The following is a 14579-nucleotide window of genomic DNA, read 5'->3' on the forward strand; positions in this document are numbered from 1 at the left end:
CAGCCATGATTCTACTTACCTTGCTGATTGGAGCAGTAGTCTTTTCCATTTTACTTATAATTCAGCATGTACATAGATATAAACAATGGAGCAAGGTTACTGCAAAGATCACCTCTTTTGAACAATGGCATCCCATATGGGGACATTTGCATCTGGTATGTAATGAATTGTAAGCTTCTTAGTTAATAGTTATAGAGCACTATAATAATTGTTACAAAAACTGAAATCTTATGAAGGTGATGCCTGTAAAGGGTTCACATTGCTTATTATTACTGTGGCAATATTAGAAACAACACAAAAAAAAACATCATAATTTAAACAAACAGTAGTTAGGGCATATGATTAAGCTCTAAGCTGCATTTTTATGTTTAATGTTAAAACAACATCTTTTGGAATAACGCTTGTGTTATAAAGGAATTTATTTTCTAATTTTGTTTATGTTTCACTCTCCTAAAGAAAGACCTTATAACTTTGTTTATTTCATATGACAAGAAAAAATGTTAGAGCATTTAATAATACCCCCGATATGGAAGGGAATTACCGCCAAAAGTCTATGTATCTTGCTTTTATTCCACTGGGCCTACTTCTTTATGCTTTGTTATTATTGTAATTATATGTCACTTTATTGTTTTCATATTCGTCTTTATTACATTTCACTTTGACTTTTATCCTTCATTTTGTCTTTACTTCTATGTTGCTTTATTCTTGTAAATTCATTCTACTTTCTTTTAAACTTAAACATATATAGGAATAAATTATTAACATTATCTCTACTACAAATGTTAATTCAATCACGCTAACAATGAAGCATATTCAATGAAGACGAATGGAAGTTGTAGATTCAAAATTTAGTGCGGCATTATAACGCTGGGTGGTGTGGTGTTCGCTACGAGTGTTGGTAAAATTAGGGAAGCAAACCCGGGTTTTACATAGAAATATATAGGCCTTAGTACTTTATCAATCGAACTTCTGAAGGCCTCATCAGATCCATCTCCGTATTTATTTTCTCTGGGCACACAGGAATAGGACCTCATCCTCAGACATAACTTTATACTATACTGAATATGTTCATTAAAAGGCCGACCCGCTTTTTGTAAGAGTGGGGCCAAATAAGGGAATGTAGTACGTATTTTACATAGAAATATATAAATTTGAATCTATAGATGAAGTTGAATTTAACTCAAAACCACTGCCCCCGAAATAGGATTTCATTGTTGAAGCTAATTGAAAGTGGGGTAGTGTAGATTGTAAGATTTTTTTTTCATGACCCTAAACAAAAGGGTGGGGCCAAAAAAAAAAAAGAAATGTTTTCCAAACACAAAAATATATAGGGAAAATCAGTGCCAAAGTTTTTTTTCCAAATTCCACCACTTTCCCCATTTTAAACCTTTACTGCATCGTGTCCATGGAAAGTGGGGGGGGGGGCTAAATTCTAGGAATTGTTCAATGTCTATACTACCAAGTGAGTTAAGGCTAGATATGGGTTTTCTATTCAAATATATAAAAATCATAAATTGTAGATTTTATGTACAGAGAAAGTTCAAATTGATTTTCTTATACAGAAAACCTGACAGTATATCATTGGAATCATCCTCATATTTGGACGTGTAGATTCTTTCCCATTCAAGGTAATAAAACACATAAACAAAACAACGTCGGCGCAAGGGCATATCCTATTTAATTTAAAATAAAGAAAGTATAATAGTAAGGAAAAATATATAAGAAATAAAATTGCTGCACAAATCCTATACTCTTCTTCAATCGATAAAAATTTTACTAAACTTACACTGGACTGTACATTTTTACCCTGTTTTAACTTAGAACTGTACGAATAGTAATAAACAATTGCAGTGGAATTTGTGCAGCAGTATCAATCTTGGGGATATTCTGCTTTTCTTTATACCTTGTTTTTGTAAAACAAAGAAATATATAGGAAGCTATTTTTTAAAAATGTTTCTTATAAACTTGTGTAGTAAAAAGCTAAAACTCATATGTGTACTGGCAGTCGCATATGTGGGTACCTAAAATGTGTTAGAAAACAAGTCTTAACATTTTCTTTGCGGTATGTATAGCAATAATGGGTCTTAATTAATTAATTTGCTTAGAAAATATATAGGAAAACTCTTGCGTAAGTCTTCTTCTGGAAAGAACTGGGCTAGCCCCCCCCCCCCCCCCTCCCCGGTTTGAAACTTATGTATTTTCAAGTTTGGACAATTTCCTGGGGTTTATTTTGCGCTTGTCAAGTTGTTTTCAGCCGGGTAACTTGAATATTTAAATCATGACCCCCCTCCCCACTTTCAAAAACGATGCAACGTCAAGTTCTTACATAGAAATATATAGGGAAAATTTGTTGGAAAATCTTCTTTCAATTGATAAAAAAATGTTCAATATTTGGAAACTGGTTAATGTTGACAAATTGGGTTGTAGTTAAACCTTCTGAAAACTTTGTTCAAATCATGACCCCCATGCGCGTGATTCTGGGGCCACAGGGCTTTGCAAAGTTTTACATAGAAATATATAGGGAAAATCTTTGAAAATTTTCTTCTCAAGAACCACTGGGCAAAAAAAAATCCTGAAATTTTGTGGAATCATCCTCAGGTAGAAAAAAACATAAATTGTTCAAATCATGACCCCCGGGGGGGGTGGGGGGCAACAATTTTTTCAAAGTTTTACATAGAAATATATAGGAAAAATCTTTGAAAATCTTCTTCTCAAGAACCACTGGGCATGGAAAAAGCTGAAACTACATGTAGAAGGATCCTGGGGTAGTGTTTTTTTTTAATATGTCTTATATTAAAATGCACTTTTCAATGGGGTAGGGTGGGGATGCACCGTGTATTACAAGGAGGAAATCTGGTAAAAAACAAAATGGAAAAGCTTTTGGTGGTGGTGTGGCCCATGGGCCTCTTTTCTAAAGTTAAATTATATCTCTATATGCCACTAATAACCTGCAAATATTGTGTACGTCTCAAAACAGTGCAAGTAATCAAGAATATGCTCTGAGTACTATCTCTGAGATAGACTAATGACGAATAATGTGATGTTACAACAAAATCGATAATCTTACAAACATGTACGAGTAGTTGAATACACAGCAATAATTGCAGATCTTAGTACAATCAAAAGGTTTGTAACTGTCGGTATATAGGCCTTTCAACTTTATCTGAAAGTGTTTATTATTTGAACAGCAAAGTCTTCGAGTAAGTATCGTCAAATGATACATTTATTAAACTCGTATAGACAGGCAAGGGCAGTATACGTATTTATGACCCTTACAACTTCCAGTACGTTATAATGCAGTTTGTTTACATAAGTAGAAGTACCCTAGACCTAGTAAAGAGGAAAAGTTATTCCGTTTGAAAGGTGTGTCGAAGCTTTTCAGATAATTCTATTTAAAATGATATTTAAAGATAAATTAATCCACAATAAGATTCAAATATCTGTTATTTAATCCTTAATCAAAATGATTTATTACCTGAGCACTATGTTTTATCCATGAACATTTAGAAATTACACTATGGAGAGCTAATCGTGACACTATTTTTTTTTATCTGAACAGGGAGTTTTTCAGCCATGATTTTACTTACCTTGCTGATTGGAGCAGTAGTCTTTTCCATTTTACTTATAATTCAGCATGTACATAGATATAAACAATGGAGCAAGGTTACTGCAAAGATCACCACTTTTGAACATTGGCATCCCATATGGGGACATTTGCATCTGGTATGTACTTAATTGTAAGCTTCTAAGTTAATAGTTATGTTCTTAGAGCACTATAAGAATTGTTACAAAAACTGAAATCTTATGAAGGTGATGCCTGTAAAGGATTCACATTGCTTATGATTACTGTGGCATTCATTAGAAACAACACAATAAAAAAGTCATGATTTAAACAAACAGTAGTTAGGGCATATGATTAAGCTCTAAGCTGCATTTTTATGTTACCAGGCGGTTTGGTATGTTAATGTTAAAACAATATCTTTTGGAATAACGCTTGTGTTACAAAGGAATTTATTTTCTAACTTTGCGTATGTTTCGCTCTCTTAAAGAAAGACCTTAACTTTGTTTATTTCATATGACAAGAAAAAATGTTAGAGCATTTAATAATCACCCCCTACCTTCTTTTTTTTCTTCGAATTTTGAAGATTCTGAAGTCGTTGTACAAAATGAATGGAAAAGAGTATGCATCAATGTTAACATCTTTGTATTCAATGTATGAAATCATCTCTATACAACTTGGAAAATAGATTCTGCAATAGGATGATATATTCACATAAATAACTACTTAACTGTTGCCAGTTGTTGCGTCTTTGAACATATAGATTTAATATTAAAAACTAGAGTTGAAGAAAAATGACAAGGAACTGAGAAGTATTCTGAAATTTCAATTAACGAACTTCTAAGTACCTTCTTTTGTCTATTTATAATATTGTTTCTCAAAGCTAGTGATCTTAAAAATGCAATTATGATCAGATTGTTGTCAGCACCTTAATTATTAAAATATTAGAATGATTGTACGAGACAAAACATTGTGGTTAGTTCCTACAAGGTTTTAATTTGTGGGAATAATTTTTTTCGTAGACATTCAATTTTTTTTTCGAAAGTAAACTAATTTAAATAATATCTGCAAATTTTTAATGTTTCAAAATTTTCATTTTAGTGAACTATATAAGGTTGTCAGGTATACATTAAATTATTCAAATTAATATTTAGTCGTCATTATTTTGATAGATAAATGATATGGCCGACTTCTTCAAACTGGTTTCTGTCACGGTGGAGAAAACCAAAGCGAGGCTCGTTAGCGGGTGGATCATGTTTTTTTATCCTGTTTTGTCCACATGCCATCCCGACACGGCCAAAATCCTGCTAAAATCTTCTGAACCAAAAGTCAAATATAACCTTGGGGGAGCTTATAGGATGGTCTTGCCTTGGTTAGGTAAGTGGAAGTGGAGAAATCATCCGACGCTTTATTTGAGATTTTTTTCATACACTTGTTTACTTGTTCATCGTAACAATCTTTCCTTGCAATGATAAGGTGACGGTCTATTGCTGTCGGACGGGAAGAAATGGGAGAGAAATCGTCGTCTGCTAACTCCCGCCTTCCATTTTGACATTCTCAGACCTTATGTTCAGATCTACAACGATGTCGCCAATATATTTCTCGTAAGCAGCATAATTGTGAGATTTCAATTCTCCCTTCCCTGAATTTTTGAAAATTATGTATTGTTGGCTTTCCTTTTTTATTAAAATTATTAGGAAAAATTACAAAAAGCTTGTGATTCAAAAGAAGCGATAGAAATCTACAGCCACATATCACTGGCTACATTGGATACCATGTTAAGATGTTCGTTGTCCTATTCCGGGCAGGTACAGGAAAAGGGGTATGGGTTTGACTGAATATTAAAATTACGAAATTAATCCTCAAGACAGAATATAATTCGATATCACTTAAAAACGGGGAGCCTCCCTCTGTATAATTTGATCAGGTTCACGTATAACACTTTTTGTACTTAAAAATATCACTATGTCTATGAAAAAAATAATCTATGAGTTTATGTGGAACAAAATCATGGGTATCAAGAGTGTCCCCTTCAGAAAAAAGCATCTTTTAAAATTTTCACAGAGATAGTCACCCATATGTACAGGCTGTCCGACGACTGGGGTATCTATCCGTTCAAAGGACTTTGTAAGTATCTATTGCATTATATTTCAAAGAATGAATTAGTATCAAAGACATATACGTGTGATTTTTAACTGTTTTAATTTAGATGTCCATGGCTTTATCCGGATGTTTTGTTTTGGCTCTCATCCATGGGCAGGGAATACAAGCGTCTCATCGACTATGTTCATGGGTTTGCTGATGAAATTATCGCTTCTCGTAGGAAAGCTTTGGTATTAAAGATGTTTAATTTATATCTTGCAGTTTTCTCTTTAGCATAGTTTTTTATGGTTATTTTCTGTAATATGAGTACACACTGCAGACAGAGAAGGATACCAATAAGAGAGCGGGAAAAAGGCTAGATTTTTTAGACATTCTAATCACGGCTAAAGACGAGAATGGGGAAGGTCTAAATGACCAGGACATCAGGGCAGAGGTGGATACTTTCCTTTTTGAAGGTAAAAATTGGTGTAATTAGTCACAAAAACCTTTTATCATATGAAATACATGTTTCTTGTGAAGTTTTGATGAAATTGTCAATTTTTTTTATTCTCCAAAAGTATTAAAACATTCGCCTAGAAAGAAATTAAATTTAAAGCAGTACATTCTTTAAAAATGTCAAACAGTATTCACAGATTTTTTATCCCCCAATTAAATGGGGAGGAAAGTTGAGTATTGGTGATGGAAAATCTATTTTCATTATAGGACATGATACAACAGCATCGGCCATAAGTTGGGCTATTTACTGTTTAGCCAAGTATCCAGAAGAACAGGAAAAGGTTTATCAGGAAGTGACGTCAGTTCTAGATGGCAGACCACAAGTTACATGGTGTGGAGGCTGAGTGTTGAGAAAGCAGCTGAATTTATCTCATTTTGAGCATTTCCACTTATAAAATTCCTTATATAATTATTTTGCTATCTGCAAAATAACTTAAATGACATCAGAATGTAAAAATTTTGATATGTGAAGATCTGGAATATTCCTTCAATTTGGATACAATGACAGAGAAAAAACTTTTGAATGGTCTTTTGATTTCAAATGAAATCTCTGTTCATTAGGTTGTATTTTGAGAAAAATTAAATACACGTGTATTACACATCGACCAGTTTGTAACCTATTTCACTGAAATTCTCATCAGTATCTACTTCAGTCAAATTTGTTATGAATTAAATATATAGTGGATCTGAAAACAACATAATAATTTTAACTTCATCTCAAAAAAAAAAATTAACAAATTTTTTAATATGTTATGTAAATGAGCAAATTGTTGTTTGTTTTCAAAATTTGACTTTTGTCAAACCAATATACCGCATATAGTTCTTTGTTATTCAATTAAATATATAGTGGATTTGAAAACAACATAATAAAAATTGTAACAAAATTAAAGTTATGTTCAAATTGGTGTTTTTGTACCAATTTGAAATTGTAAATTAAGTTTTTAATTAATTCTGATGTTTTCTTACTTTCTTCAGGGAAGATCTTAATAAGTTAAAGTACACCTCGATGTTTCTGAAGGAAGTTATGAGAATGCACAGTCCTGTGCCTTTTATAAGTCGTTGGCTGACAAAGCCCTTGGTTTTAGATGGGGCAGAGATTCCTGCACATTTTCAAGTCAACATTTTAATTCATGCAATCAATCATCATCCAGATGTTTGGCCTGATCACATGGTACGTAAATGTAATTTTCATAGCAACAAGGGGGTTGTAATAAAGATATGAGGCGTGACAATTTCTAAATGAAATATATGTAAACATGATGATTCGATCGGTAGTTTAAATTACCGTCCATCATAGGACCATAAAAATGCATAACAATAAATAATAACACATTTCTTATCCTATACATGCTTTGGTTATTGAAGGAATTTCGACCTTCGAGGTTTGAGGATGAAAAGAGACAAGAGAGAGATCCGTATAATTATATTCCGTTCTCAGCAGGCCCCAGGTATAGAACTCCATACAATAATATTCAGTTTTACTAAACTCCAGGTAAAAGATAACATGTAATTATGTTCAGTTTCCAGCAGGCCCTAAGTATAAAGATCAAAATTATTTTGTACATTTTCAGCAAACTCCATGTACAAATTACAACTGCATTTTGTTTTCAATGAGTTCCAGGTGTAGAAAGCTATTCATTTCAAGTCCTTTTTTAAGGGGCTCCAGGTTTTATTATTACATTTTATAACAATTTTTATCCCTTTTCGTTAAGCAAAGTTTAGGAACTCAAATACATGTATTCAGAAGGTTTCAGGTTTTATAATTTTTAAGGCTAAAATACTGAGTACCATTTTACTTATAATGTCCTGGATAAGTGTTGTGCAAATCTCATGGAAAAATTTAAAAAGCACAGTATGATTTTCATGGTATTAAAAGCAGTTGGTTTTTCAAATTTTATACATGTACTGAAGGAAAATTGAAACATTTAGAGAAATGTATACCCTTATTGTGTGTGCACATAGAACACTTCTACTTTTTGATAAAATTCAAGCCAACCTTTTATATACAGGAGATATATAGAAAGAGAGGTTTCACAACTCTTAACATGTTTTTTATCAGAAATTGCATCGGGCAGAATTTTGCAGTGAATGAAGAAAAAGTTATGATTGCTGCTTTAGTGAAGAGGTAAAGTAAAATAATAAAGGAAAAATTATTTGTTAATATATGTAATATACTTTATCATTAATATTTTTAGAAGTAAACAAAAGAATAACCATGATCATGAACTATTATTTCCAGATTCAAAGTGGAATTGGTGGAAGGTCACGTGTACGAAGAATTTCCAGAACTTGTTATGAGAGCAAAATACGGAATTAAAATCAATGTAACCCAAAGATAAAGAAGTATTAAATGTTTAAATGTTTATTTGCAAGCAAGGAAGATGAAAATTTGTTATATGTAAAATAGTTAAGTTATTGTATAAGTGAAATTTTTAAGGATTTTGAATACAATAAAAATTATAGCAATACTAAGCATATCAATTTTAATGTTTCTATCTTCCTTTAATTGACTTTTGATTTATCTCGAATGAATATTGTCAGATTTTCAGAACGAGTGTGCCTTTCTTAGTACAAAGAAAAATGTTGAATTTTAAAATGTTAAAAGGTCTATTTGACTCTCCTTGACACATTTATAGCATGCATCAGTAAACACTAAACAGCAAATTTTAATTGATCTAGATCTTTTTTCAAACAAAAATTCTGTTACAAAGATTATATTCAATATTTTAGACCTTATTCTTGGCCATAGATGATGAAAGTATCTATTTCTAAAGTAAGATCAGATAGAATTAGACCAAAAATAATTATTTATGTTTATAGCTCAACTATTAAGACATTGTTGAATTAAAGCACAGGTACTGGCAAACTGTTCAACGTTTGTAATCCAATTTTGATTTAAATTATGATCTGAAATGTTTTTGCCCTCGTTGGGTAGAATTTGTGATGATATAGTCATATTCCTTTCTGATATAATGCCAACATATCTGTACTTAGAGACGAAGTTTTCTTATTGAAATTATCAAATTCAGTGCTATATAGTGGCTAAATCACTAAATCAATCAGTTAAGCATTGCTCTCATTCCTGAATCGCTGATTGGTATTTTCTTCAAATGGATTGTTGTTTCTGGGATAATCTGTAGGAGCATTAGGAACCGGATGTTGATTTTCGTTAGAAGTCCCGTATGTGTATTGATGGCCGCCCCCATCATTACCTAAAAGTGGCTGATACGGGGGTGGCGATTCGTTGTTTAGTAAAGTCCCGTCAAGCAGACGACATAACTTTGCAAGAAAGTACATAATGACAGAAGCTTGAATGAATAAGGCTACTCCAGTGATGATCAAGGAATATGGCATCTGTGTGCTGCTTGTGACGTAGGTGTATCCAGTGTATTCAGAGTTGTGTCTCTGTGCCAGGATGTAGATCACAAGGTAGTCCATAATGAAACCGAATGTTACAAAAACTGAAAATATAGTATTAAATGTAATAAGACTAAATCTTTCAGAACTCTTAACCAATTCTTCATAAACAATAAATTACATCCTTAAAAATAATTTTAATTCAACATATATCGTCGTGTACCCTAAATTCGTCCGTACCCTAAATTCGTCCCCAAACTTCTCGAGACCAGCACGTTTCGAACTCGGTATCGATGACGTCATTTTTTATTGTTATGACTAGTGAACACAATGATGCAACTTTTTCAGCAATTATTTTTCAGAATTTGCAGTTTAAACTAGTTTTAATCTTAAATAAGATATAAATACTTAAAATATCTGATTTTTCATTAGGTCCATTTTCATTGAAAGTGTACACGGCATTTAATTCCCCAAAATTACTTCCAGATCAAATATTCCTTCATTTTATTATTTTATCCCTGTCATTGTATTCAATTAGGTGCATGGGCTTTTAATTTAAGAATTTTATAAAAAGAAACTAACGCTCAAAAATAATAAGGATCCTATACACTTTCCACCTACGATATTGACGTTACCTGTGTTTGGTTGACGTTCTATGCGGCCATGCGGGTATCCGTAATTATTTCAGGGAAAAAATCTAAGTCATCACTGCAAATGAAAGTCTCCACAAAAATCAAAGATTTTAACAGACACTTTAATTAACAGCTGTGAATGCTTCCAACAACAGAAATTCTGTTGGTACTACAAATTAAAACAATGTATACTGTGCTGCTGATTTTCCCTTTTCTTGTGTGTGTGTTTTTATTCCCTTTTATATAATCGAGATTTTTTCTATACAGGAATATGTTATTGAGACGGTAAATAAATAAAACCAAATATATTATATCAAAAATATTTCCCATACATAAGAATTTATTATATCACCTCCTTTAAAAAAATCAATCTTACAACATGACCAAGCATTGATGATCACATTGTTTAAATTAGATCTAAATATTGACCTTGCCCAGCCGCCAGTCGGGGCCACATGGGATTTTAAACCCCCCCCCCCCAAATTTTTATATAGAAATATATAGGAAAAATCCAAGAATTTATTTTATTGAACAGTCTGAACAGTCGTTTTATTGAGCCACCAAAGAAAGTGTATTTTTGTCACAATTTTTACCAGTTTTAAAGGTGCTAAGTCACGTGCATTGAAGCATAACTAATCCGGGCGTCTACTGGGTCGAACTTCACGATATAATCAAGTAAAACAAGATCTTTTCTGCAAACTCTTTTATTTTTCATACTGCAGAGCTAGTAGATAATATTTTTTTTTCCTGTAACGTGAATATTTCACACATTATTTTAATAATTAGGTGATCAATTCAAGTCTACGCATTGAATTATAGTATTCCTATTGGGTTTTTTTTCAGATTGTGCCAGAATTGCACTGTTTAAATATTTTGATTTTCTATCGGTTTTTGCAAGTAAGGTCAATGAATTTTGGAAAATCTAAAATAAAACATTGTATAATTTGCATATCAGGTAATTTGATGCATGAGCATACATGACATCGTTGACAATGTTAATCTGAAAGCACGTTCGTGTTTTTTTTTTTTATTTCGTTAAAGAAAACGGAGTCGGTAATAGCGAAAGCAATTTAATGTTCTTAAATTGATAAATAAAAAATTAGAATTAACAATTAAAATTTGCAATTTTTATTTTAATGATTTTCCAACCCTTTTTTAATCAAAAATCACGGGAAAACAAATAGAACAATCATCTGCGGCCGTTTTATGTCTGAAGGACGAAAATAGGGTATGGGTGATATTTCTAATTGTAAAAGTTTGATTTTGTAGAAGAGCTATAAAAATCTTATGAAGAATGGTAAGAAAAAATAACTTTTAACATTTAATCAGCATTTCCATTCTATTACAAGCACTGAAGTTTGTTTATCAATTTGCACGCGCTCAAATTGTTATATACGTCAAATATATAGGGAAAAATCTTTGAAAATCTTCTTCTCAAGAACCACTGGGGGTACACTAGGATACTATATCTCTGAAGTTGAGATTCTAAGATATAAAAGTTCCACATTAACAATAGCGTTGTGGTCTTAATTTGTTGAGCTGACTCCTGGGTCATACCTGGGTCATACAACGACTCAATATATGCCAGTGAAATAGAAATTAAAGAAATAGAGTCTGCCACATGTATTTTTTATCCTGTGCTTTACTGATTACAGACGACTGAAATGTATGACCAGTGAGGTGACCAGTTTTTCCACAGTTAATTTTCATTGTTGATGTAGGAAAAGTCCACTAGATCAATTTTAAAACCAAGGCAAACTACTGCCAAAAACATTGGTGTTACAAGAATTTCTACTATCCTGTTTAAATTAAGTTGTCTGCAAATTCCAGGGTTGCTGTGATGAACTTGTCTGTAAATACAATCTAAAAAGTCGAATGTTTTTACTGCTTTGGATTTTTTTAAATTTAAAAAAATCACTTTAAATGAATTATATTAACATTTCATAATTTCCGTTTGTAATATTTTTTTAATAACAAATCTCAGAAAAAGCAAAATTTTAATGACATTACTTTAATTAAGGAATGAGCTGATTTCAACTTATATTATACGATACATAATTTGGGGCAGTTTACGCTTTATAAACCGCGAAGCGGTTTATAAATAAGCGTAAACTGCCCCAAGTTTTGTTATATCGTATAATATAAGTTGAAATCAGCTTCATTCCTTATAATTCAATTTCAGCATCCTGGTATAATGTAGATTTTAAATTGTTCAAGACAATGAGACAGTTTTCCCCCAGAATAAGGCTTCACATTGATTATAAATTTTAAAAGTAACGTCAAGCGGAGTAATACGTTTTTGACGTAACACATTGTGATGTAGGCAAGTTATATTATACAAAATGGATAAAATTGTTTATCCAATCAAATGACGTGTTACAACTAAAATTAAATTATATTCTAATGAGCAGATAATGAGGTAACTAAGGTTAGTTTATCTACCCCTCTAAGTGAAGCAAATTTCGTAGAATACATACATGAATAAGCCTGTAGCACAATAGATATAAGCGCCATCCTAGCTGTTCCTTTGTTTTTTCTGGCCGCACAGTGTGCCGAGAACAATCCCAAAAGATTCAGTAGTATAGCAAGACTGGCGTTGAATTCATTGGCGACTTGTCTAGGGTATAAAGCATCACCTTAAAAAAATTAATAAAATCGTAAAATTGAAGTAACCCTTTTATACTTTTATTTTTATTTAAATTACACGATGTACTCGTGTGAATGAAATAAATAACACTTTTCATTGACTTTATCTCTAATGTATAAGATTTATTTGGCTTGGAAGAGAATATTTCAGTCTATTTAAATTTTTTTTATTTTTACACGACTAGAGTTATTCATCTTCTCAAAACTTAAATACATATAGAACAATTTTTTGAATTTTTTAACTAGGTGTGAAATAAGTTAATAGTAAGAACTGTAAATATAAACAAATAAACAAAACAGAGGTTACTTTTAATTCTTTGACATTTTTTTCTCATTTGTATTTAACATATTTTTTAAATTACGTAATGTAATTCACAGAAGGCCATGAACTTGTTGATATGATAATAGGCCTACATATGTTTAAAAATATTGCTGAAATGAGATCAGAAATTAAAAAAAATTATTTTAGCAATGTAATTTGCATTGTCCTTGATATGATGAATACACACAAGTAAACATCTTTTATCAGATAAAAAGCATAACCAATTAATATGAAGTCCCATTTACGTTTATAATACCATTCTTTAGGTAGATGTTCTCAGAACTTTTAAAAGAATTTTATACTCTTATTATAAAGATCAATTTTGATTTTAGAATTTAACTTTCTGATGTTAAAATAGGTAATCGATTATTTTGATAACAATTTAGGCATTTAAGGCACTAAAACTGCGCCTCATAAAGAGAGACTTTAAAACCTTCTAAGATCTTAAAATTCAAGAAACCAGCATTGTCTTAATTAAAGAAAGGTCGTTGAAGACAACGCCGACTCAATGCTTTCTCTTACGAAATAAAATCTATTCAACATGAACTTACCCTGATAAGCAAGACTAGGAAAATCTTCATATATAGTTTTAGTTATGCACCCTTCGTTCGTGCACCTCATAACATAGAACAGTCCAGCATTAGTACTATTGAACTCCCCGGAGCTGTCATCCTGGACAGTTCTGATCCACCCCGGGGTTAATACCCCAACTAAATGGACTAGAAACTCTAAAAACACAACAACGGTTACACACGCCATTAAAACACGTCCTCAGTCGATGATGTACATAGTTCGGTTATCTCTACTTTCGGTTTATGAATGATTTTTTAAAAATCTGGATTGCTCTATCGGTCATGTATAATACAACTTTAGAGAAGATATTAAAAGAATTGCATTTTTAAGTTATGAAACGTTATTGCATTGCAATGAATCCATTTTTTTGCTTTTCTTACTCTCCTTTTTTATGCGTATATACAATATTTGTATCAATTAATTTATCATCTACATATAAGAAGTGGTTTACTGTACCGGAAATTTGTCTCTTTGCCGGAAAATAAGTGATAAAACACATGCATGAAGCAAATTAAAAACACTAAAATAAAAGTTTTTTTTTTTTTCAAAACTTTGATATCTCATTTGATTTCTTCACATTCAACATTTTTCAAAAGCAGAAAACCTTTTCCATTTAGTCCCCAATCTTTGATAAATTTCAGATATTTACATTCGAAGTATACAATTTCTGCCATTTTGCAAATTTTACATTTTAGGCATAGTTGTGCGCAGTTTAATTTACCTTACATGACCAGGAAGGATGTACAAAATGTTATTACAGCTTTGGTGCGGACGGGTAAGGCAGCAGAAAGACATGAATTATCTCAAGTTCATATTGTTTGTCTCCCCGGGCAAACGAGCAAGGTAGCTTTATTTCAAACCTTGCAAGTATGTACAGGTTAAGTCAAGATTC

At 31.8% G+C, this 14579-nt stretch overlaps 2 protein-coding genes across 3 annotated transcripts; one reads left to right on the forward strand and one right to left on the reverse strand.

Moving 5' to 3' along the window:
- LOC134280589 (cytochrome P450 4F8-like) lies at positions 1–8497 on the forward strand. 2 transcript variants are annotated; one of them, XM_062763041.1, is made up of 13 exons: positions 3339–3363; positions 3560–3723; positions 4732–4936; positions 5036–5163; positions 5257–5381; positions 5624–5686; positions 5769–5892; positions 5982–6117; positions 6365–6488; positions 7133–7328; positions 7523–7605; positions 8217–8282; positions 8397–8497. In XM_062763041.1, exons 2-13 carry the CDS (start codon positions 3574–3576, stop codon positions 8494–8496), a joined length of 1500 nt encoding a protein of 499 aa, XP_062619025.1. In that variant the 5' UTR covers positions 3339–3363; positions 3560–3573; the 3' UTR covers position 8497. The 2 variants fall into 2 exon arrangements, with proteins under 2 accessions (XP_062619029.1, XP_062619025.1); XM_062763045.1 differs by lacking the exons at positions 3339–3363; positions 3560–3723 and adding an exon at positions 1–155.
- A 301-nt stretch (positions 8498–8798) lies between these two features.
- LOC134280606 (uncharacterized) lies at positions 8799–13983 on the reverse strand. Its single transcript, XM_062763054.1, has 3 exons — positions 13666–13983; positions 12624–12782; positions 8799–9618 (listed from the first exon to the last, which is right to left on the reverse strand). Exons 1-3 carry the CDS (start codon positions 13871–13873, stop codon positions 9221–9223), a joined length of 765 nt encoding a protein of 254 aa, XP_062619038.1. The 5' UTR covers positions 13874–13983; the 3' UTR covers positions 8799–9220.
- Between the last annotated feature and the right edge of the window lie 596 nt (positions 13984–14579).

Source organism: Saccostrea cucullata, unplaced genomic scaffold (assembly GCF_032062105.1).
Source record: "Saccostrea cucullata isolate Sc308-1 unplaced genomic scaffold, CSIRO_AGI_Scuc_v1 ctg105, whole genome shotgun sequence".
Taxonomy (NCBI): Eukaryota; Metazoa; Mollusca; class Bivalvia; order Ostreida; family Ostreidae; genus Saccostrea; species Saccostrea cuccullata.